The sequence below is a fragment of the Leptopilina heterotoma genome, unplaced genomic scaffold, assembly GCF_015476425.1.
Source record: "Leptopilina heterotoma isolate Lh14 unplaced genomic scaffold, ASM1547642v1 Lhet_462, whole genome shotgun sequence".
In the NCBI taxonomy this organism is placed as follows: domain Eukaryota; kingdom Metazoa; phylum Arthropoda; class Insecta; order Hymenoptera; family Figitidae; genus Leptopilina; species Leptopilina heterotoma.
Window position 1 is genome coordinate 232,532 of NW_025111094.1, and position 25,809 is coordinate 258,340.

The 25,809-nt window shown below is 26.3% G+C and overlaps 3 protein-coding genes across 3 annotated transcripts; 1 reads left to right on the forward strand and 2 right to left on the reverse strand.

The window, feature by feature from the left end:
• The first annotated feature begins 536 nt into the window (after positions 1-536).
• LOC122507338 (protein ANTAGONIST OF LIKE HETEROCHROMATIN PROTEIN 1-like) lies at positions 537-6,624 on the forward strand. Its single transcript, XM_043620000.1, has 5 exons — positions 537-826; positions 1,027-1,379; positions 2,721-3,070; positions 4,611-4,830; positions 6,184-6,624. The coding sequence occupies exons 2-5, from the start codon at positions 1,051-1,053 to the stop codon at positions 6,497-6,499; spliced, it is 1,215 nt and encodes a 404-aa protein (XP_043475935.1). The 5' UTR covers positions 537-826; positions 1,027-1,050; the 3' UTR covers positions 6,500-6,624.
• A 2,473-nt stretch (positions 6,625-9,097) lies between these two features.
• On the reverse strand, positions 9,098-15,664 carry LOC122507339. The gene is made up of 3 exons (XM_043620001.1): positions 15,381-15,664; positions 11,100-11,214; positions 9,098-10,986 (listed from the first exon to the last, which is right to left on the reverse strand). The coding sequence occupies exons 1-3, from the start codon at positions 15,550-15,552 to the stop codon at positions 10,197-10,199; spliced, it is 1,077 nt and encodes a 358-aa protein (XP_043475936.1). The 5' UTR covers positions 15,553-15,664; the 3' UTR covers positions 9,098-10,196.
• Positions 15,665-17,633: 1,969 nt separating this feature from the next.
• LOC122507341 lies at positions 17,634-22,019 on the reverse strand. Its single transcript, XM_043620002.1, has 5 exons — positions 21,570-22,019; positions 21,095-21,281; positions 18,162-18,327; positions 18,027-18,079; positions 17,634-17,833 (listed from the first exon to the last, which is right to left on the reverse strand). Exons 2-5 carry the CDS (start codon positions 21,270-21,272, stop codon positions 17,634-17,636), a joined length of 597 nt encoding a protein of 198 aa, XP_043475937.1. The 5' UTR covers positions 21,273-21,281; positions 21,570-22,019.
• Positions 22,020-25,809: the final 3,790 nt, after the last annotated feature.

Here is a 25,809-nt window from a genome sequence, read left to right on the forward strand (position 1 = left end):
TTGGATTAAATTTTCTTACTTTTCTTCTTTTATTATTTACAAATTAAGTGTCAAACTTTTAATACAACAATTCGAACTTCAAAACAATTTAGTATTAAAAAACACTAACTCCAAGTGAGGACAAAATATCTGGATTATTATTATATAATTGTTTAAGAGACTTTATAGTAAAAACAGACAAAGCCTTTTCAATAACCCATAAACTCAGAATATAATAAGGGGATGGCGTTATATCTTGCGACCGCGCGCTCGTCCGCGTACCCTTAGGTATTGTATGGATGCTTTTAATTATATTATTTACGTAGTGTTACATTATTTTTAATATTACAGTTAGTATTTATTTTTAATAAAAGAATAAGTGTTGAGATTATTTAATGTAATAATATTAAATAATTTTAGTACTAATTAATATTAATTATTAATCGCACTCTAATTTTTTTAAAAATTAAGTTAATACTACACTGAGAGAAAAGAGGGAACACTGCGGTACATTTGGAGGTTGTGTGTGGCAATATAACGTTGGTTCTACTGCGTACTCTAAAGGAGTTTCTACAACAACTTTCTTTAGATCGACACAAACAAAATGCACTGTCAAAATGATGCGCGCGCACAAACTAAATATCATCGTTTCGCGTTCCGATGTTTCTATGATTCTCTATGAATATATACACTGTGGGATTAAAATATGCAATTGTTCACTGCGTTCATTGGTGTAGTGTAAACAATAATTTGTGACAATAATTTGTAAACAATAATTTGTGACAATAATTTGTAAACAATAATTTGTATTTTCCTTTGAGATTCCTTTTTTTCATTGACTCCTTGGGTAAGTTTGTTTACATAATAAATAAAATAATAAATTATTACAGATAATGTAATTTATAGGTTATCTTATTATCACCTGTTATACCTGTTACATATTTATATTAAGTTTTTTTTTATATTTTATCAAGCAATGTTTATATTCTTATAATCATATAATATCATATAATAAAGTAATTGAAACGTCATTTATCTTCTTTGCAGATTGCGACATTATTAAAGTGAAAAATGTTAATTACATACTATACTATTCTAATAGCTTTTCAATGGTTACAATTATTGCAGCGGTGCCTACTATTAATTTATTCTCATCAAAATCAATCTAATCGACGGTGGCATGTAAGACCACACATCACAAATTATTTAAGAGATAATTATGGTGCTTATGAATGTTTGTTTTTATACTACGCAAATTCCGATCAAGAACTATTTAAGGAAATGTGCAGGTTATCTGTAGACGGCTTCAAAAAACTTCACGATATCGTTGGACCCAGTCTAGTGAAAAGGAGTCGTAGGCGTCCATTGTCAACCGAAGTGAGATTGGCAATAACACTAAAGTAATTATAATAATAATATAATAATAATTATTTTCAAAAGAAATGAATTATTTAAAAAATTTTTTATAAATATCTTTGCAATAATTCTATTACTTTCAAAAATATTCAGTTTATGTTTACAGAGATTCATTTATTTTTATAAATATGTAATACAATTTTTTACAGGGATTCAATTATTATTTTCATAAATAATAAAACTCATTGCAGAATTTTAATTATTTTTATACAATTTTAATTGAATTCCTCGAAAAATGTAATTATACTTAAAATTTCATTAAAATTCGTCAAAAGAATTCAATTATTTAAAAATTTGTTAATAAAATTCATTATGAGAATAATACAATTTTGCAAAACATTTAATTATTCAATATATTATTTATTTTTGTATTAAAAATAATTAGGTATTAAAAAAGAAATATTATTAAAAAATTCGTCTCAAGAATTCAATTATTTTCAAAAGTAATAAAATTCTTAGCAGAAATTCAATTATGGTCAAAAGTTTAAAAACAGTTATAGTCATAATTTCAATTATTTTTATAAATATTAAAATTTTTCTCTAAAATTCAATTATTTTCAAAAATTTTATTAAATTTTTTGGCAATATTTCAATTATTTAAAAAATTTTTAATAAAATTCTTAAAAAAATTTCAATTATTTTCAAAAACTTTTTTCAGTTCAATGAAATTTTTTTTTCAGAAATTTAATTATTTTTAGTACATTTTTAATCTAATTTCTCGAAAAATGAAATTTTTCTTAGAAATGTTATTGAAATTCGTCAAAAGAATTTTAATTACCTATTTAAAAATTTGTTGATAAAATTCTTTAAATGAGAGTTGAATTTTAAAAAACATTCAATTCTTCAATAAATTATTTTTTTTGTATTTAAATAATTGAATTCTCGTAGAATTTTCTAATAATAATTGATTGAAATATGAATTTTAGTTAAAACTTTAGATAATAATTGAGTTTTGAAAAGGTTTCGCATTATAATCTTTGAATGTTTGAATTTTTTATACTTTTAACTTAAAATTGTGTAGATTTAATTTTTTTGTAAAAGTTGAATTGAAATTTTTTTTAAGTTATTTGAAGTTTCTATTTTCTAATATATATATATTTGATTGAAAAATTTTCTGAATAATCGAGGAAAATGTGAAAAAGCATAGAATACCATAAAAATGGTTTAAAATATACTTTATCTGAAAATAACATTCAATTTTAACATATAAAGTCACCCTTTCAAACCCTTTATCGGTTATTATTTGCTATCTGTTACTGTTTCATTATTTAAAATTCGTTATTCTTGTAAACTTTTTTGTTTAATATGTGCTATTTATTTATTAGTTACTTGGCGCACGGAGATAGCAACCGAACGCTGTCCAACTTTTTTCGTGTTGGCTTAAGCACTACCTATAAAATAGTGAATGAAGTATGTAAAAAAATGTGGAATCTACTTTCAAAAAGATATTTACGTTGGAAGACACCAGCTGAATGGAAAATTGTAGCTCAAGGTTTTCGAGTGCGATGGAATTTTCCGAACTGTATCGGTGCTATAGATGGTAAAGAAATTCGAATAAAGGCTCCTCCTAATTCAGGAAGTCTTTTTTATAATTATAAGAAGTTCTATAGCTTCAAGTTACTCGCTATTTGTGATGCTTACTACCGTTTCACATGGGTTGATATTGGCGAATATGGTAAGTTATTATTCTATAATTGAACTTTTTCTAAAAATATTTATAAACATCATTTGAAACTTTACATAATTGAACTTTTCTAAAACATTACAAAGAGAGCTTTTTTTGGGAAAAATTTATGTAGAATTATTTAATTTTTTATAATTTTAGCTTAACTTTTGAATTCTTTTAAATTATTTAAAATTGAAATTGAATGAATTTTCAAAAAAAAAATAATTTCAGTACATTATTTTAACAGAGTTTCTACAAATTTCTTCTTATAAATTTCCATGATTTTCTCATGATTTCGAGTGATAAATAATAAATTTTCTATAACACATTAAAACAAAATTTTTGTCAGTTAAATCAGGTAAATGTCATGAAAAAAATTTTTTGTCGAGGAAACTAAGAAAATTTAGACTTTTTCAACTTTTCTTCCAAACATTGCAACAAAATGCCACAATTTTTAGTAAAAAAGTGCAACTTATTTTGATTTTTATAATGCAAAAAATAAGTGTAAACAAATCTTTTAAAAATTGTTTTTGAATAATTAAAATTTTGTAAAACTTAATTGAAAATAATTAATTTATTCCAAGTATTTTGTTACAATTTCCGAAAATCAACTTTTCAATAATATGAATTGCAAATTTTGAAAATAATTGAACTATCAAACATTTTAATTAAAAATTTTTAACTGTAAATTTAAAATTGAAAATAAGCTTCTAATTTTTTTAAATTAAATGTTTTTAATATTTTCAATTACATATTTCCAAAAATAATAACATTTTAGAATTATTTTTAGCATTTTGGAAGAAACAATAATATTTACAATATTTAATTAAAATTCATAAAGAAAATTCATTAGTTTTTTTAAATTGTTCAAAAATTCTTTTAAGATTATTTTCGAAAAATTAAATTCATAAAATATTTTTAGAAACTAATTTCCTATTAGAATTGTTTTGTAATCATGATGCTAAATTTACTTTTTGGACTTATTAAATTTTTTGAGAAATCGTGGTCCTATTTATAATTAAAATTCTTCAAAAATTTGATCATTTTTATTTACAATTTTTTAAAATTTAATTATTTTTAAAAGATTTTACCAAATTTCAATTGCTTGGAAATTTTTTAAAAAATTAATTGTAAGAATTTCTTTATTATAATTTTTTGAAAATATTATACCTTAGTAACTTAAGGAAAAACTATGGAAAGTCACAATTATTATAAAAAAGAGAGTTTATGTATTTAAATAACTAAATTCTAGAAGAACTTTTGGAAAATTATCTATATTAATTGATTCAGAGTTGAAGTTTATTTGAAAATTGTAGAAAATAATTAAACTCAGAAAGGGTTATAATTAGAGCTGTGCAAAATAATTCGAACCGAACTGTTCGAATTTTTTCGCCTAGTTCGAATGTCGAATATTCGACATTCGAGTTACTACAAAATTCGAACCGAACCGAGTTATTTTTCGTAAACATTAATATTTTCCTGCTGTAAAAAGAATTTTGTTTGAGAAAGTAGTTTTTAAATATAAAACACAAAAAAAACAATTTTTTAGGATCAGCTAGCGATTTATCAGCTTTTCGTAACACCAGTCTATTTCGAGCTCTAGAAACTGAGAATGCTAATATCCCAGGTGCCAGTACTTTACCAAGAACCAACATTCAGTTGCCTCACTTTTTTATAGGAGACGAAATTTTCCCTACATCAGAGTATTTAATTAAACCTTTTGCAAGACAAAATGTTCTTACAGAAAGACAGAAGGTTTTTAATTATAGGTGAGTTTCAAAACTTTTAAGGTAAACGTGGATTATTTCGAAAATTTATTATAGTTGGACACTTTTTGTGTTTATTTGTAAAAAAAATACTCTTTAAAACGAATTCCTTTATAAAATATATTTAAAGAATTTGTAAGACTTATACTTTATAAAAATTATTTTGTTTCATATTAAAAAAAAAAAAATAAATGTGTTCTGATGAATCATTTAAATTAATTTCTTATCAAAAAATAATAAATTTTTTTTTTTTGACATATGTAAATTCTTAATGTTGAACTGATGTCCGAAATTAGGATCAGTGTTAGACTTGAGTTGTTTTTATAATTTTTTTATAAAATGATTGCATTTCATCAAATATTTTCAATGTGATTTATCACTATTTAATATTGAAATAGTATTTTCATAGATATTTTATTTAACCAATTGCCTGTTTCCGACTCACGGATGGGTCGTGAAAAACTTTGGCCACTGTTTCCGACCCACCCGTGGGTCGTGTTCATTTTTACTCAAAATAAATATAATTTGCATATAAATTGTTAGATATTTTTCTTTATGTATCAATATTATAAGACATTATAAGGGTAATTAATGATATTTTATACAATAATTAAATAATTAGTTATAACTTAAATATATTATACTATTTGAAAAAGTATCAGATTCCGCTGGTCATTTTAGGACAATCATGTTGTATTTTCCTAAAACAGTTAAGGGGTTAACCCTTTCGCGCATCCGGTACACAAATGTGCAGCACTTTTACAAAATTTAATAAAACTTTTGTCATTTTAAACCTGCTAACAAATAATATAGTTTTTTTTAATCACCAACGTTATGTATAGGAAAGAAATTGCATAGTACAATAATAATGATTATAAACGATAGGTAGAATATTGTTAAAAAAATAACAAAATTTAATTTTTCAAAATTTGCTCAAATTCGCTTAAAACTTCTTACTTAGGGGTTTGTGGAATCGATACTACGAATCTAAAGTCAGATTTTCAAAATTTTTAAAATTCTTGTTGGTGAACATTTTTTTCAAAATTACTTATATTCGATTGAAACTTGTTACTCGGGGTTTTTCAGGATTGCCATTTTCAAATTTGGAAATTTTACTTCAGATTCGTAATCAGCAACCCCAAAAACCCTCCGAGTAACAAGTTTCAATAAAATCCACTGGCTCTGTTTCCCGGGGGCACGAAAGGGTTGAAAAAGTTTTTATTTGTTATTTTAAGAAAAAGACGTTATATACGATGATCGACTTTGACATCGCCTGACTACTCTACTCTATTTCATTTCTTTTTCAAATAACATCATTTGAAGAATATTCATTTTTTAAATTTTTATGTAATACAGATTGTCACGAGGCAGAAACGTTATCGAAGACAGTTTCGGAACGCTCGTCGCAACGTGTCAAATTTTAAATCAGCGTTTAGATTGTGATTTGGAAACGGCAGAAAGTATTGTAAAAGCTTCATTGTGCTTACACAATTTCATCATCACGGAAGAAATAAGACAATGTGATACTGACAGAAGAAACAACGCACCTACTGAAATTGTTAGAAATGCAGAACATTTACCTCATTTTCATGAAATATTTCCAGAAAATGTTATAGACATTAGAGAGAAATTGACTTACTACTTTAACTCCAAAGAAGGACAAATTATTTAAATGATTAAAACTGACATTTTTTATTTTCAATAATAAAAATAATAATATCTGTAATTATTGTTTCATACATGTCAGTTAAAATACGCATTCCAGTAATTTTTATGATTATCTTCTATAAAAAGTCATTTAGTAAAAAAATATTTGATTTCCTGTCAAATTAAAATTTTATAGAATATGTATTTATAAAAAAAAAAATATTTCCGAGGAAGGTTTAATTCATTCCTCAAATAAAATGTAATAAAATGTTAATAATTATTTCTAGTATCATCCAACTTTATAATAAATTTTTTTAAAATACCATTATTTTTAATCTTAAAAAAAAGTTTTATTACTTTTATTATTTTTATGAGATTAAAAAGACGTTTATTGATCTTTGTCACTCGTCAAATGAAAAAGTTTAAATAATTTTACTTTTGTTAGAAAATAATAAAATGTATTCAACATATACAGGGTGGAAACATTTTTAATTAAAAAAAAATTTTTTGTTCTTCTGGAAAGTTATTCAGATAATAATTGTTTTCGGTCCAGGGCACCTTAGAGATGAAAAACCAAAAGGTTTTAAATTCCCCCCCCCCCTTCATTTTGAAAATATGAAAAACTTTTGAAAGAACCGACAAAATGGGCCCTATTTTAAAAAGGACAGTTTTTTCATAAACTATTTTTTGACAAGGTTAATGATTGGGTACATTTTTTTTTGTTTCATTTGAAGGAAAAGAATAGAAATTTTAATTAGGTATTTAAAAGTTTCTAACAGTTTCTATTATGAATAATTTGACGAAATATCGAAATTTTCATTTTTTCGAAGTTTTTAATTTAGACGACCACAAAAATAGAGACTATAATATTAATATCTCTAATTTTTCTGGAAAGTTATTCAGATAAGAATTGTTTCCAATCCAGGGCACCTTGAAGATAAAAAAATCAAGAGGTTTAAAAATTTTTTTCACTCCATTTCGAAAATAGGGAATACTTTTGGAGCCTTTTCAAAAAAGGGTATTTTTGAATACAAAATGGACCCTTTTCTTTTTTCTAAAGAACCAATGAAATCAAACACTTATATTATAACGATAAATTCATTTGACTTGTCAAAGTCAAAATATTACTTCCTCATAGAGGAAGTATTGTAATACCGAAATTTTTCGAGTTCGATTTTTTGACATATCTTTATGTTATTTGACCTCAGGAGTTCAAAAATGACATTTTTAAAAAATGTCATTCCGTGTGTGTGTGTGTGTGTGTGTGTGTGTAAACATCACATTTTCAGAAATATCTCGAAATCATGAAGAGCTTTTGGGTTGAATTTTTTTTAAAATTGTAGATCTCACCTGCGGACATAAAATGAGAGTACTTTGAGATAGATTAATAAAGTTTAACTAAATTTTTTTAGGATTTTTGATTTTGCAAAAAAACGTTTTTTGTCCATAACTTTAAAAAAATGTTAGGACACCTATAAATGTTTTTCCACAATTTTGTAGAGTTTTTTTAGACGAATCTTTTGAGCCCTAATTGAACAATTTTCGTCCATATTAACCGGAGATATTAAACTTTTAAAAATTTAAAATTTTGGAAAATAAGACTTTTTTGAAAATTTTGTTGAAAAATGTAAAAGTAATCTTAAAATTATCGTTACCGACTTGTAGAGCTTCAAAAAACGCTTCGATTGACCTATTTTTGAACCTAATTCGATAATAAATTTCGAAATTATTGGTATTTTAAAAACCAAAAATTGTGGAAAATGACTTTTTCTCAACTTTTTTTATTATTATTTATTTTTATCTCTATGAGTAAGTAAAGTGTTCATGAAATGAGCACCAAAATTATACAAAAAAATATACAACTTGGCATCGGTTTTTAGATTGATAATAACAAATTTTAAAAAATTAAGGTTTTTCTCTAAAATTACTAAATTACGATTATCATGTGGACGTCCACATATGTATAATCGTAATAATAATAATTGACAAACCAACTGCAATGTAAAAAATATATGGAATTGTCGGTCACTGGAGTTGAAAATGAAATTTTCAAGTTAAAAATCAACTCCAAAAAGAAGTTCATTTTATAACTTTTTATTTTTACTGTTTCAATTTCAACTACCTTTCATCCAACTCCCTTCGCTTTAACTAACAAACTTGTACGACTTGTAGTGAATCCCCAGGGGAGTTTAACTCCATTTTTTTGCAGTGTGAGTATAGTAACATAAATCTAATTTTATTTGTAAAGATTAGAAATACCACGATAACTTTTGATAAAATTCCCTTACTAAATCAAACTATTTTATAGAATGTGTTTTAATCTTTTTTAATGAAATATAAATAATAAGTCTTAAAATAAATATTTATATTTTTTCAAGTTCAAAATTCCGTCATTTCCCGGTTTAGCGAAAACCGAGATATAATATAAAAATAGTTATTAATTACTTCTTTTTGCAGAATCCATTCAAAATAGGGACATTGTTGGAAAGTATATTTATTTGTTTATTTGTTTAAATAAATATTAGTAACTTCAATAAAGTTTAGAAAGTATTCATTTACATTTTAATATTTCAACCTTTATTAGTTATTTATAATTTGTAATGACAGTCATGTTTTCGTGTACTATTAATATGTATCACTTTCTATCTTATATTATTTATTTTTTCAAACAGTTCTTAACTTAGAAAGTATTAATAATTGAATATTATTTAATGACAGACATGTCCTCGTGAACCATATCATTTGTCATTCTCATCTCAAATAAAATTTTATAGTAATATAACAGAACGTAATATTTTAGTAACATAATCGAGAGATATAATATATAAACATGTACAGGTGTACTTGTCTATATTATATTATTTATTTTCTTAGTTAACTTTTAGTTTAGAAATTATTAATAATTAAATATTGTTTAATAACAGCCATGTTCTCGTATACTATAATATTATGTATCACTTTTTTCTAATGATATCCTTATCTCGAATTAAATTTTATATTAATATGACAGTACATATTACAACAGTTACAAAATCGGAAAATATAATATAACATTCATGTCTATTTCATATTGTTCATTTCCTCAGACAATTTTTCACATGGGAATTACTGATAAATAAATATTAGAACACAAATAATACTTTTAAACTTTCGAACCTTAATTCGTATTAAAAAGTGGAAATGTTTTTGGTCAGCACTTAAAACAAACAGTTTAAGGGTCAGTTTCACCAAACCCCGATTAAAAGTTAATCAATGATTAAATATTTAACCAACCAATCATAAGCGGTTAAAATGACATTAATAATTAATTAACTTTTAATCGGAGTTGGTGAAGCTGGCCCTAAGTTTTCTAAAATACTGTGCATATAAACAAAATAAAAAACAAAGGATAATTATCATGCATACCCTTTCGAAAATATTGTAGATTTTTGAAATCAAACAATAACAAGTAATGAAACACTTATTAAAAAAAAGTCGCATTAATGTTCAAGACATAAAAAAATACTAAACAGTAGAGTGGTCCTCAATAATTTGTAAAACATCTGCAAATATGTTATCTTTTTGCTGAAAAGTAAGTTCCATCCATTTCACTTTGAAAAGATTAAAAACTGTATCTCCCTCTATCAATTGTACTTCACGAACATTACAGTTAGATGGTTTCGGTTTCATTTGCATTTTCAGGAAATCTGCTTTCAGTTTCATAACATTACTAATCTGATCTGTCATGATATGAAAATCTTCTGCTGACTTGATAACGGCATCTTCAATTCTATTGATGCTAGAATTTTGAAGTCTTTTTTTTTTGCAAAAGCATCCAATGGCGGTGTAATGGGATTGTTTTGATTTGAAGCAGGGTTTGTTACAATTTGTGATACGCGAGGAAGTATATTTACTCCTTTTGCGGGATTCCTTATGAAAGGATTGCAAAGTTTTGAATTTTTATTGATATCGTTCTCAAGAGGAATCTGAGCAAAATTAATATGATTGTTTTCAACGATTGGCCGTAGTGGAGAATCTTTTACAAAAATATTTTGATTCTTAAATGAGTTTGATGATTCTACTGATTTTGAACTATCTTGTGGAAAGAAGTTTTCAACACTACGTTGAACTGGGAAATTTCCACATTTAGTCGATGAACTAAAATTATAATCATGACCATGATCAGTCATCCATGAATCTTCTGAATCTGAATTCAAAGGCATTGATGAATAAGATATTTCACTTGCGATATCGAGAGATGAAAAATCTAAATTCTCATTTAAATATAAATTGTTACTATTGTTGTCAGAAGATTGTGAACTTTCAACCTGTACAATGTTATTAGGAGAAGTAGGAGTAGTGTTTTGTACTTTAGAGGTACTTGGAAATTCACCGTCGAAGTCTGCGTCTCGAAATGAACGCTTTCTTGCAGTTGTTGAGGAAGATTGAAGAAATTTCTTCTTATTCTGTTCAACTAATTGGCTCACCATCTTTGATTGCGGAATGTTGCATGAAGTCTCTGAAGTCTGAGAACTGGAAATTTTATTAAAGTTGTACAATAAATAAATGGAAGATTTATATTACAATATTGTAAATGAATAATAAATTTTTGTATGTACGGCTTCAATAAATTATTAATTGCTTACGCTTTAAAATGACCAATAAGAAATTTCATGGAATCAAACAAGTACCAGCTTCGATTGTTTTTATTAAAATGCCGAATGAAATTTTGTCGAAGTCGTGTCCAACGATTCTTTGGATCTGCAATCGTAATATAAGAAATAAAATTAATATTAAAGTAAATTTTTAAATAGAAAATTTACTTTTACTTCAATTAATTGTAATTAATTTACAATTAATTAATTACAATTAATTAATTTACTCTTTACTTCAATTAATTTCAATTATTTAGTTTTAAGAAATTTTTAAAGTTATATAATGAATGAATGAATATATTGATCACAATAAATAAATATGTAGGAAAAAAATTTGTGTCATATTTAAATTTCCAACATGTCATTTCATTCTCAATAATAATATTTTTTTTAAATTTTATTTCACCTAAAGTCGTTGCGGCTTATTTTTAGAAAAATCTGATAATTTCCAGAAATAATGTTTAATATCTGTAGAATTCACTTTCGATAATTATTATCAAAAATTTTTTAAATTAAATTTATAATTTTAATTTCTAAATTGAGTTGCACAGAGAAAAGGTTAGTTTGGCAGCTATGAAAATTTAATAAAAAAAGCATGGAAATAATTTAGATGAAAGACTCTACATTAAAGGTAAATTTTTTTCACATTTCTATATTATAAAACGAAAAATTAATTGTATATGCAAGTACAATAAATGTACCTATTATTAATCAGTAATAAATTTTTTAATATTTATAAACTTTTTAGAGAGATATAATTGAAATATGGCGACTTTAAACATTTCATAGGTAACTTTTAAAATTAATTTTTATTTATTATTTTGGGTATGTTTACCTTATAATCTATTTATACAAGTAAATTAACTTATTTTTAACAAATATCAATCAAGAAATTTAAAAAATTTGAAATAATATTAATAAAAGAAAATTAATTTTTTAAATTCAAACATATTTTTTTATTAAAGGACTTTACAGGATTTACATTAATTTTGGCTCTCAGTCAATTTTTCTGTAACTTTGGGATTTTATAGTTCTTGATATTCTAAATAATAACTTTAAAATCTCAAAGTTAGAAAAGAAATCGACTGGGAACCAAAAGTAATGCAAATTCTGCTTGGTCCTTTTCTTGAAAAATCTAAACCATATCATGTTTTACATATTTTCTAGAATTGTTTTTAGTATAAAAAAATTGTTTCCAATTTTTCGAATTTTTTTTGTCTAACTTTGACGTCCTGCTTATTATAAGAAAAAAATTACAGGTTAATGCCTATAAGTAATTATTATTGTGTAGAAAATGGTCTTTAAAATAAGCTTAAGATTATTATTAAAAAGTGTTCATTATTATAGAAGTTATTCAAATTTTTGTAAAACATTGAAAATGACCAAATGACCAACCAAATGACTTCTATAAAATCTTATTATTTTCAAAACTTTATCATCTTTCAAAATGTAGACCGAAAAAAATGTTAAATTTTATAAATTTTATGTTACAAAATTTTTTTCATTCCTTTAAAAATGAGTGGACTTACAATTATTGTGTCCGACTGTAAATTTTCAATTCATATTATATTAAAAATTTAAAGTATGTATTTAAAAAAACCTTTACAAATTTTGATACTAGTTTCAAATTTGACATCAGATTTTCTAAATTCAAAATTATTAAACTTTCTTGTTGTACGAGAAAAATTTAATTTCGCAAAAATTGTTATTTGATACTTTCATTTTTATAATTAAAAATAATCTTCATTACGAAAGTTTTAAATATTCTAAAAAACAGAAAAGGTAAAAATTGATTATACATTCATCTTTTTGAACAAAGAACATAAATGATAATTTTTTTGGAAAACAAAATTCAAAATATCTGTAGTAAAAAAGTAACTTAAAATTTCATTAATTATCACAGGCACACAAAAAAAAGTGTTTTGGCCGAGACACCACACTAGTATATTCTTATGCATTTTTGCCCCCTGAAGCCAAATCCGAAGACCGAATGATTAAAATGGTTCTTTTTTTGAGTTATACTCAAAAAACGACGCAAAACACAAATTTGAACCAAAGAAATAAAAAAAAATTTATGACATAACAATTGTATATTTCTATGTATTTTTTCGCGCTGAAAAACGACTCAAAAAACCGAATTAAAATGAAGAAAATGAAAAATTTTTTGGTTAGTTTATTTGTTAATTTCTTTTATTCTATTACCAACTAGGGGAGGGCAGCAAGATAAAACATGTAAATAACGTAAAAAAGTTTTTTTTCATATTTGTTGAAATTTTGAAAATATAATTTTTTTGCGAAAAACAAGTCAAAATTGACTTTTTAGTTGGTACTAGAAGGTACATAGAACACAGAACCAATACCCTTTACAACAAAAAAAGAAATACCCTTTTTTCCAGATGCCCCTTAACGAGATAACTCGAAGGCGGGCGAATCCCGCCGCACCATAGAAAATGCAAAAAAAGGGTATTTATTATTTTGTTGTAAGGGGTATTGGTTCTGTGTTCTATGTACCTTCTAGTAACAACTAAAAAGTCAATTTGACTTGCTTTTCGCAAAAAAATAATATTTTCAAAATTTAAACAAATATGAAAAAAAACTTTTTTACGTAATTTACGTGTTTTATCTTGCTGCTCCTCCTAGTTGGTAACTGCATAATTACCGAAATTTGATATAATTCATTTTTAATTGAAAAAATTAACAACAGATTTTCATTGATTCGTGGATTATTATTATTTAATATAATGTTCATTTTATAAACTTTCCATTTATTTTAATTGTGATGCCACGGATTACCTGATTAGCAGAATATTTAACGATATGACAATTATAATTATAAGAAATAAAACTTTCATTAAATTAAAATTATATGTAAAATAATAACTCGAGGATTTAAATTTCGCTTATTTAAAAATATCTAAAACAGTTATCACACGTACAATTTTTGTAATTTATATTTATAATACACTCGGGTCCCAAAGTTTCAGTACATTCAGAATGTTTAATTGTAAATTCTCGCTTCACTTCAAATTCAAAGATTTCTGTAAAAACAGATGCAACAGCTATCAAACTAGGATCATTTTAAAGCTCAATAAATTTAGAGTCAAATAGAGTTTAATGACCAATTGATTAATTTAAATATGAAAATATAATTCTTTAAAATTAGACTTTTTACGAAAATTGCGGTTTTGGAATCTGGAGTTCAAGCGAAATTAAAGAAACAATTTGTTTAAAATTTAACGGTTTTATTTTTATTCGCCTTAAATTTTGTAAAAATAATTTCTCTTACTTTATAATTTATTCAAGGAATATAAATTGCAAATTTGTCATTTCCATTCACTTGTTTTATCAATTAACCATATTTCTGAAAAACATGCATCTCTCTGTTATTGTAAAATTAGAAAAATGGCACCTTGAAATAAAAAAAGTAATAATAACAGAGTTAAAATTTGTAACATTATAAAAAGAGGAATAAATTTCATGTAAATAACTTAAATTTACTACAGTCAAGAGGTTCAATATTTTTCAAAAGTGTGGTTAATTGATAAAACAAATTAATAGAAACGACGAATTTACAATTTATATTCTTTGCAAAATTTAGAGCAAGAGAAGTTATTTTTATACAATTTGAAGAAAATACTTAATATATGTGAATAATTTTAGTGTAGAATTAAAGAATGGAATTTGTACTTGACATTGTACAATTGTCAAGTCTTAAAAAAATTTTTCTTTAATTGGCGTTCGCTTGAACTACAGATTCCGAAATCGCAATTTTCGTAAAAAATCTCCAACTTTAAAGAATTATATTTTCAAATTTACATTATTAAATTGGTTATTTTTTTTCCTATTTGATTCTAAATGTATTGAACTTTAAAATGATTCTAGTTTTATAGCTTTTACTACTATTTTTACATAAATATTTGAATTTGAAGAGAAGCGAACATTCAATACTAATCTGTCGAAGTGTATAAGTGTAAACCTTTTAAGTAAATGATTATTTAAGTTTAAAATTCCGATATATGACAATTATAAATGTTATAATTTTGGTGAAATTATGCGTCCATAAAAATAAACATTACCGTTGAAAAGTTTGACATTTGAAAAAATAACAATAACACACAAAATTTAATTTTCAAAAGAAACAAATGAATTCAGATAATTTGTTAATGGAACGATTATTATAATGTATTGACATAAAACATAATAATTATACAGGTATAAAAAAAACCCAAAATATTTAATTATTATTATATTTAGCACAAATTATTTGTTTACCTTTAATCGGAATATTGTTTTTTTCGATAAACAATGCTAGTTCTGTCCACAGATTATCAATACTCTCTTGCGAATAACTGCATTGAATGTTTTTGTCGTAAATGCATGGATTCTGTTCCACTAATGATAAAAGTATTTTATCATAATATACAGTGGTATATCTGGTCGACATTTTTAAAATAAGCTGTTTTAAATTCAAAATCTTCAACACGTGCTACAGATAGACTCACATGGACTGAAATTTACAAAAGGTTAGAATAGGTTAGAATTCCCACAAGCAACCACGGCACAACTGCGCACGCATGAAAACTAGTATAATATAATTCAAAAATTGGAATTTGTCATTTTTGAATAGGATTTTGCTGTCAGAGTGCAAAAAGATATATATTTAAAATTAATAAAATTTTATTCAAATTTAATACACATCATACCATTTAAATCTTTTAAAAAGTTCCTTAATTTCATGAAAAGCATCTTCGATGCAATTTATTCACTATCACATAAAATTAAAATCAAAAAGAAGTTCTTAAATTTCTCTATACATAATTATTAATTTTGTAAAATAAACATTCTTAAAAAATTTTAAATTAATATATAAAAATTAAATTTAGAATTGTAAAAAAAATTTGAATGAATTCCACAGTTCTTTGTGTTTTTACAAAGATTACTGCTTGTTAGTATAGGAATATTTTGAAAAATGTAGGACAGTAAGAACTTTTACTTTTAACTTGATATTTGTATAGCGTGTATATAGTGTTTAGTTATTTTCAAACTTTGCCAAAATTTTACTGTTATTAGTAGATGTGTAAATATGAAACATTATTGAATTTGACAAAAAATTTTTTGAGTTACGGAGTTTAAGAATTTTTACTGTTTTGGAAATATCTTTTTTCTGATTTAATATATTGATAAGTAAAATTCATCAAATTAAAAGTGTAAATAGTGGTTTTGTAAGGGTTTCTATGAGCTACAAGCTGGTGATAAAAAGAAAATTTTATTTTTTTCAATTTGAATATATCTCAAAATAGATTAAAAAAATTTTTTTTTAACTTATCCCAATGGAAAGCTTACCTTTTTTCTATGCGTCATGTAAAAACCAGAGTGGGATCTTTGAAATTTTTCAAAAAAATAGTAATTTATCATTATTTTATAAGAAAAATGATGATTTATAATAATTTTCTTAAAAAATTTTCAAGATCACTTTGGTTTTCACATGCTGCATAGGAAAAAAGGTAACCTTTCCATTGGGATAGGTTAAAAAAACTTTTAATAATAGATTTTAAGATATATTGAAATTAAGAATTTTACCTTTAATTTCAAAGGCAAATTGAAAAAAAACCCTTTCAATTCATTATTCACACTTTTCATTTGATAAATTTTACTTATCAATATAGTTTAAAAATTTCTGAAATCTTCCTCCCCCTATTTTTACAAAGTTGCAAAATTTAACATAAGTATCTGTATTTTAAAGTACTAGTATCTAGTAACATTGTCACGGAGTATTTTAAAAATATTTAAATTATTTACATTATTTATTGTTATTTAAAGATTTTTGAACCCATTTATTAATTCAATTTTAAGTAATTAATTTTTTGCATAAATTGAACTAAAATTTGTGGTCATATCAGTGAGTAAATGTACTTTCGAGTCATGAAATAAAAAATTTTTTAAATTATTTTTTTATTTTTTAATAATTTTTATATAAACAAATGCAATTTTTAGTGCTTTCTACAAGCGATTAAAAAAAATTTCTTTTAATAAATGTTCCTTAGAATGTATGTAAACAAGAAGTGAAAAGACATTTTAGGGCAAATATTTTTTTCTATAATTTGACTTTTTTTTTTGTCGATCACTGCCGCTCCAGCATAGTGGGATTTTTTTGCGATTTCAAATGAACCTAAATTATAAAAAAAATTTCAAAAATTTTTTTTTAGTGGGGAGGAACTAAAATTTGCCTCATATATTGGGATACTACAATAATCAAATACAATATTCTTTTGCTAATAATTAGTATTGTTTAATAAATAAAAGAAATGAAAAAAATTAAGAATAAATTATATATTTCTCTTGTGGGTCTTCTACATTACTGTTAATAATACTTAAAGAAATAGAATTAAAAAAAATATCCTTAGCATTTGGAAAAAAGCAAAATAGTCAACATTAAATGAAATTAAGACATGAATAAGAGAAATAAAAACAAAAATTTGAAATCATTGTTTATGTTAAATAAAAAGCATAGTAAATTCTAGTGGCCTATTTTGTTTTTTCTTGATCAATTAATTTTTTTAACTGTATGAAGCATTTGTTCCTTTGGTTCTCAGGTACTTTCGACCAGGCGTCTAAGATTACTTTTAAATATTCATTAGCGAGTTCATTATTTGACGAAGTTGCTTTATTTGCATTAGTAATTCCAAGTCCAATCTCTTGGCCTGACAATTGGTCCAATGAGTAGTCTGAAAAATATAAAATTATGTACAACGTATAAAGATTTAAAAAATTTTCACATACAGTTACTTTAATATATTATTTTATGTTTGACAAATTTATAATAAATACTTAATTCAAAATATTAACTTACTAAAGTTTTACACATAAAAGACAAAAGCAAATCAGATTTGCTTCTTTTAATTAAATGCATTTTTATACCTTTATCAATATCAACATCTGGGTCCGCAACCTCTTCAAAGTTAGTTTCAGTTCTGAAGAATATAACAAGAAAAATATATTTAATTAACAAATAAAGTACATGACACTAAAAGAAAATTTCTTTTGAACACTTACTCTCTGTGTGCAAATTTATCTGCCATGAATGCCATTTCTGTGTAATACAGCCACTGTTCCTTCTCTGGCTGTTGTTCCGATCCAGAAGGTACATATTTTTTTAGTTCCTCTACATATTTTTTGCACTGACTTTTTAATTGCTTCCACTGATTAATTATATGACTTACTGTAAAGAAATATATGGGGTATTTGTATGAAATATATGGGGTATTTCATTTCAAAACGAACCACCTTATAAAAAATTGCCATTGTAAAGCAATTTATAAAAAATTAATTCTTCCATTTATTAAAACCAAACTGTATTTACTACTAATCATTTTAAATAAAAAATTTATTAACTTTATGATGGTAAAAAAATTTTTGTAAAAAATAATAGAATTTATGAAAAAAAAAAATTTTTAAAGATAATCTTTTGAATATTTCAAGACATGTTGCGTACGATTTTCTTAAAACTTATGTCAAAATGAAGCTTAAAAATTGAAGGTTTTTTCTCTGCAAACATTATAATGGGCAATTCGGTTGAAATTAAAAAATTAGTTAAATTTTACAAAGATATCAAAGGTTAAACTGTGTAAAAGTGTTAAAAAAACAAATTCCGAACGGTATATACATTTAACCTTCGAAATTATTGTAATAAAATTTAATTAATTTCTTAAATTTTCATGAATTGCCCATTTTAATGTTTACAGAGAATAAAACTAGAATTTTTAAACTTCATTTTGACATAAGTTTCAAGAAAATCAGACGCGTCATGTCTTGAGATATTGAAAAGATTATCTTTTAAACTTATTTTTTTATGAATTTTATTATTTTTTAAGAAAGAATTTTTACATCATAAAATTTAGAAATTTTGCTTTTAAAATCGCTAATAATAAATAAAGTGGTTCGTTTTGAAATATAATGCTTATATTATATTATTATATTAATTATTATATTAATTAATTATTATTATTAATTATTATTAACTATATTAATTAGAATTTTCTTTTATTCTTTCATTCATTCACTTTTTCTGTCCCTCACACTCTGAAGTTGTCTTTTGTTTATAATTATTTTTATTTTATAATTAATTAGAAAATTGTTAGACAACTGTGACTAAGAAATAGAAAATTTATTTATTTTGCATTATTTTTCTTTATAAATCACAATATTTTTAACAAAATTATTATTTTGTTTTAGAAAAAGAAGAAAAATATTTGCACAATTCCTATTTTTAATTTTATTTTTGAAACAGGATCTTCCACAGGATATAAGACATTCAAAAACTTTAAATTCTAACCTTTTTGAAATTAAACAAATTTAAAAAAATTGTTATAAAATATGAAGATATCAATTGCTCCGAGTCAAAGACTCGGAGTGATCTATTTCTTCATATTTTCTAATAATTAAAGATGACCAAGAGATAAAATTATTATTTTATATTATAAGAATATTGTAACTGTAACTTCATCAAAATTATTTTAATCATTTTAATTCAATATTTTTTTCTAGAATTAAAATTTTTTTTTATGAAAATAATAATTGAATTCATTAAAAAAATTTTATTATTTATGAAAATAATGGAATTGCAGTCAAATTTTTATTATTTATTTAAAATTATTTTCGAAAAAATCAATTTTGTTTTCAAATTAGATTTTCTATTTTACAAATATATTTTAATAAAATATTTTAAAAATAATTGTACTTTTCGCGAAACTTACTTAAAATTGTATGAAAAAAAAATGAAATTCTACAATGATTTTTATTATTTATAGAAATAATTGAATTATTGCATCGATTATAATTGAAAAAAAATTAAATTCATAAGAAAAATGTTATTATTTAGAAAATTAATTGAATTCTTGCCCAAAAAAATTGATTAAGATCTTTTAAATCATTTAAATTTTTAAATTTTATTATTTTTGAAAATAATTTAATTTATTTTTCAAAAGAATTATTTATGAAATTAATTGAATTCTTTCCAAAAAATTGATTAAAATCTTTGAAATAATTGAATTCCTCATAAGAATTTTCTTACTTATGAAATTAATTGAATTTTTATGAAGAATTTTGTTCACATTTTCAAAAATAATTGAATTTTTCTGAAAAAATTTACTTATTTATAAAAATAATTGAATTCTTTACAAGAATTATGATTTAAATCTTTGAAATAATTTGAATGTTGCAAAGAGGCTTATTATTTTTCGGAATACTTGAATTCGTCAGAAAAATTTTATTATTTTTTGAAATACTTGAATTCGTCAAAAGAATTTTATTACTTATGAAATTAATTGAATTTTTGTGAAGAATTTTGTTAAAATTTTAAAAAATAATGTAATTTCCCTGAAAAATTGAATTATTTATAAAAAAAATTTAATTCTTTACAAGAATTTTGATTAAAATCTTTGAAATAATTGAAATTTTTTTAAAGAATTTTATTATTTTTGGAAATAATTAAATTCTCACGAAAAATTTTAATATTTATTATTTTAATTGAATGTTTGAGAGGAATTTTCTAACATTTTTTTTTTTTTTTTTAATAATAGAATTGTTTTGTGAAATTTTAGCAAAATAGTCATTAAAATTTGAATTCTTTTTGGGAAATTTTATTAAAATAGTAGATATTGAAAATCATTGAAATTAGAAAATTTTTTGAAAATTATTAAAATTAGGACAATAATTTTTTTGACGTTTATGAGAATTTTTTAAAAATTTTGAACATTGTTGATTTTTATAAAAAGAATTTTATTTTTTTTGGAAAATAATTGAATTTCTGCAATTATTTGTACTTTCTCCAAAATTGAATTTTTTTAGTGTTTTCAACATAAATTTAAATTAGAAAATTTTTAAAATTATACTATATATATTGAATATAATAACATTAATATGATAATATAATACAATAATTGATTACAATTAGGAAACTAAGGATTTAGCACAAATATATTATTTACCAGTCGCTTTAGAGCCTGTATTTCTATTAAAATTAATTGTAATAACACTCCAAGATTCGCTCCTTTTACTTAAGTCTCTGTAGTCCTTTCGTTTTGGGTCATATAAATTTGGGTGCATTTCGACCAAACGAATTAATTCATAATTCAAATCAATATTGGGACTCTCCTCTCTTGACATTGTAATCACCTGTAAATCATTAATATAAACAGACATTTATTCAGTTATAGATTTACGGACTGAAATTAACTGTTCAGTTTTGTTAAAAAATCCAAAAACTAAAAAACAATATAACATAATTTACTCTCAAACATAAATTTCTTCAATTCCTATTTTAAATATAAACATTGCTTGATAAAATATAAAAAAAAACTTAATATAAATATGTAACAGGTATAACAGGTGATAATAAGATAACCTATAAATTACATTATCTGTAATAATTTATTATTTTATTTATTATGTAAACAAACTTACCCAAGGAGTCAATGAAAAAAAGGAATCTCAAAGGAAAATACAAATTATTGTTTACAAATTATTGTCACAAATTATTGTTTACAAATTATTGTTTACACTACACCAATGAACGCAGTGAACAATTGCATATTTTAATCCCACAGTGTATATATTCATAGAGAATCATAGAAACATCGGAACGCGAAACGATGATATTTAGTTTGTGCGCGCGCATCATTTTGACAGTGCATTTTGTTTGTGTCGATCTAAAGAAAGTTGTTGTAGAAACTCCTTCATAGTACCTTTACGGTGCTCGATTTTCACGCGGTTCGCGGATAATTCTAAAGCCCAACGAGCGAGCCTGCCACGTGGGTCCTTGATACCTTGAAGCCAAATCAAACTCGAGTGGTCAGTTATGACAGTAAACTCGGTGGCTTCGAGATAACAACGAAGTTTCTTGATAGCAAAAATTACGGCCAAGCATTCCTTCTCAGTAGTGGTGTAGTTCAATTCTGCACCTCTAAGTGGTCTGCTCACGCACGTAATTAAGTATTCGCGATCTTCGCCCTTTTTTTGTAAGGATCGCTCCAATCCCTGTGTCACTCGCGTCCGTGTATAAAAAGAAAGGTAAATTAGGGCGCTGTGCGTTTAAGGTTAGAGCATTTTTTAATGCGTTTTTAACTTCTTGATACGCGTTTTCATGTTCGTCTGTCCATTCCCATGGGACCTTGGGACTTGCTAATTTATTTAGCGGCCCTTGAACACGTGCGATATTGCGTAAGTGTCTGTGGTACCAATTCACAGATCCGTTGAATCGACGTAATTCTTTACGGTTTCGCGGGGTTGGACGCTCGAGAATCGGTTCTATGCGCTTTGGATTCGGTTTGAGACCATCTGTGTCGAGGAGAAGACCGAGATACTCAACGGAAGATTTCGCGAAATGAGATTTTTCTCTATTTATCGACAAACCTGCATCTTGAAGGATTGTGAAAATAATGTCTAACAACAAGATATGCTCTTCAAATGTCCTTGAGATGATTATCCAATCATCTAGATACGCGTGAACCTGATCTATATAACGTTCTGGAAAATTGTGTTTTCTGATATACTCTACGAATTTTTCTTTTAATCGGTCGGTTAAGGCTTGAAATGTGGCCGGCGCGTTTGTCAAACCGAAGGGCATTCGGACCCATTCAAATTGTCCCTTTCCCGGAATAGTGAAAGCTGTATATTCACGTGATTCGGGATCGATAGGAATGTGGTGGAAGGCGTCGGTGAGGTCTATTGTGCTAATGATATTAGCTTCTGATAACGCGTCTAGTATTGCATCCATACGTGGCAAAGGATAAACCGACTTTTTCGTATTTTTATTTAATTTACGGTAGTCCATGCAGACTCTTGGCCTGCCGTCCTTACGGTATGTCAACACTACAGGGCTAGCAAAGCGACCGTTACTTCGTACTATAAATTTTTTTCTAAATATTTGTCTACCTGAGTATCGATTATTTTATTAGCTTCCATGCTACGTCGATATGGTTTAATTTTAAAAGGAGTCGGGTCTGTTAACTCGATAACGTGTGTAGTCAAATTTGTGACACCTGTTCCCGCGGTAAATTTAGACAATTTTTCGTCTAGAAATTCATTAAGAGTTTTTCTTTGATCTGTTGTCCATTCGATCAATTGAATTGAATTCAGGGAGTTACGCGAATTATTTACTGAACTCAAAGGGTTTTGTATTTTTGAACCTTTTATGGACCAATAACACCTAGTGGCGTCAATTATGACTTTCCACGTGGTTAAAAAATCCATACCTAAAATGATGGGGGTGGTAAGTCCACCAAGGACTGCAAACCAAACTTCACCATAACAGTAGTTTATTTGAATTTCGAATTTAACTGAGTAACGGGGCGTGGCCACGTGGTCGCGATGAGCGAGCTGTACGCCAGCGCGGGTTATCTCGTCATGAACGGCTTTACCTTTTAAAAATTGTTTTATTTTATCGAATGATTCTCCTGACATGAACGTGCGATCACTGCCGGTGTCGAGGAGAGCGGGGAATTTATTTTCACCTATCATTACCGTAGTTGAGATAATATGACGTTCTTGAGACGGTGAGGGCAATGCTGGCCCTTTGAACACTTTATTTTTGAATTTATTTTCTAACACGAATAAGTGGTTTGGAAAATTATTCGAAGGCAATGACGATAGTGAGGAAATGCTCGAATCAGGTAATCGCGTAGGATTGGTGGGGGGAGGTTCCTCATCAGAGTCAGAGGCCGAGTATTCGGTTTCGGATTCCGAGTAGTGACAATTGTCATAGTCGCTTTCAGAATCGCTAGTGAAATTCCCACCGGCATGCGCATTGTGTAGCGCTAATGCATTTCGGGGAAGACACGTGGATTCGTCAGCATTATTATGGCGGAAAATTTGGCTGAGATGCTTGCGCGTTACACTGACAGTTCGGTTGGCAATGTGAGGGAAAATTGGAACCGTGTTGATAATAATCATGATTGTTGTAACCGTGATTATTGTAATATCCGCGTTGATAACCGCGTCCGCGATTATTGCTGCCACCACGATGACCGTTACCACGACCGTTGTGTTTTTGTGATTTTTTATTGTTATCACTATCTCTACGCGAAGACGATCGATGTCTTTCCCCCTCCTTCTGCGACGAAGCAGAGCTTGAGGAGTATGAAGATCGAGCAGAAGATCGGCGACGCGATTTGCTTTTATCGGAAGTTGGTTTTTTTGATTTAGTATCGGGGGCTAATTTTGGATTCTCGGTTTTGGAATTTTCGCCATACAACTTTTGTTCAAGTTTGTTAAGTTGGCGTTTATAAATTTCGGTTTTATTCGAATCTTGTTTATTTTCGCTTTTATTTTGCTTTTTTGTATTTTTCGCTGCTTTTTGCTTCGTTTCGTTTTTTGTTTCTGTAGTGGGGGTGGTTGGTAAATTTTCAACGGTAGGGGGCGAAGTTGTTTCGACCGCGTTAAGTTGATTTTTACCACGTGTGTTACGAGATCTTTTCGAATCAATTTCTCTTAATTTTGTTGTTAATTGCATTGTTGCAATTTTTTCCTCATATTTCCGGATTTTGTCAATTAAACCGTCGTATGTTAAAAAACTATCGCGATCAAATTGTAAAATTAATTCGGAATGGAGCGCAGAGTAAATTTTATCCAACTGATTTTTTTCGGGGACTTTTTCTTGGAGTTTGTTGAAAAGAGATCCTATCCGAATGACGAATTCGATACCGGTTTCGGTTTCGAGTTGTACCGCGCGTTGTATTTTGTTTGTGATTCTTTGATCATCGTTAGAATCTCCAAATGTTTTCCTGAATTTTAATGAAAATTCTTCCCACGTTTGCCAGGTGGGGGCACAGTTGTGTGTGGGGCCTTTGCCGTACTGTGTGATGTTTGAGTGGTGGTAAACGTGGTGGTTACCGTGGCAGTAGTACACGTAGGGGGGAGCGACGTTGGTATGACAACGTGTTCGCCGCTTAGGTCGTACTCCCAGTGCGAGTCATGCCAAGGCGACTGCACTAGTTTTGTTTGTAACTGAGACACTTTTTGACTGAGGGCCTCTATCGCTTTTGATGTCTCTTTTCGCAATGCGTTTATTTCATGATGGTTTTCATCATGTAACGATTGCATTTGTTCGCGTGATTGTCTTAGGTGTTGAGTAAATGTTGTGTACATTTGCTCTTTAAAGTCGTGATTTTGTTGTTGCAGATTTGCTGCGGTTAACTCGATTCGCGAAAAAAATTGTTTGAGTTGGGTTGACGTTATGGGTGTTTTTGGATTTTTAATTTTTCTTCCGCGTTTTGTGTTGTATGTTTTTGATATAGTGCCTAAATTTGGGAGGGCGCTACACATTTCGGAATTATTTTGATTTTGGTTCACGTGTTCGGTTTGTTGGTCGCTTAATTGTTCGCCTAATTGTTCATTTTGAACGGTTTCTATTTCAGCGGAGCTGTTGGGGTTTTCGATAAGTGGCGTTTGTTGTTGGTTCTGTTCTACAGGTTGTTGGGTACCGAATGGAGGTGTTCGCAACATTTCGTCTCTGTTTTGGAACGCGTTTGTTTGACTTCTCGTAGTTACCCTGTGGCGTCTTCTAGTCATTATTAATTCATTTTAGATTTTAGTAGAATTATTAAGTTTTACAATAATCAATTTAGTTATTTTCAATTATTTATTTATTTATTTTTTTTTTTTAAAAGAATTTTAACAATCAATCTGATTAGGTTTAATTAGATAA

Bases quoted from the DNA above. Each gene is read 5' to 3' on its own strand.
- LOC122507338 (XM_043620000.1), top strand. From the start codon at position 1,051: ATGTTAATTACATACTATACTATTCTAATAGCTTTTCAATGGTTACAA. The intron at 1,380-2,720 runs GTAATTATAATA...TTTATTTATTAG, and splicing joins AGATTGGCAATAACACTAAA to TTACTTGGCGCACGGAGATA. The intron at 4,831-6,183 runs GTGAGTTTCAAA...TATGTAATACAG, and splicing joins CAGAAGGTTTTTAATTATAG to ATTGTCACGAGGCAGAAACG.
- LOC122507341 (XM_043620002.1), bottom strand. From the start codon at position 21,272: ATGTCAAGAGAGGAGAGTCCCAATATTGATTTGAATTATGAATTAATT. The intron at 18,080-18,161 runs GTAAGTGTTCAA...TATATTCTTCAG, and splicing joins GATAAATTTGCACACAGAGA to AACTGAAACTAACTTTGAAG. The intron at 17,834-18,026 runs GTATAAAAATGC...TATATTTTTCAG, and splicing joins AGATGTTGATATTGATAAAG to ACTACTCATTGGACCAATTG.
- LOC122507339 (XM_043620001.1), bottom strand. From the start codon at position 15,552: ATGTCGACCAGATATACCACTGTATATTATGATAAAATACTTTTATCA. The intron at 11,215-15,380 runs GTAAACAAATAA...TTACGATTGCAG, and splicing joins AAACAATATTCCGATTAAAG to ATCCAAAGAATCGTTGGACA. The intron at 10,987-11,099 runs GTAAGCAATTAA...TAAAATTTCCAG, and splicing joins CTTATTGGTCATTTTAAAGC to TTCTCAGACTTCAGAGACTT.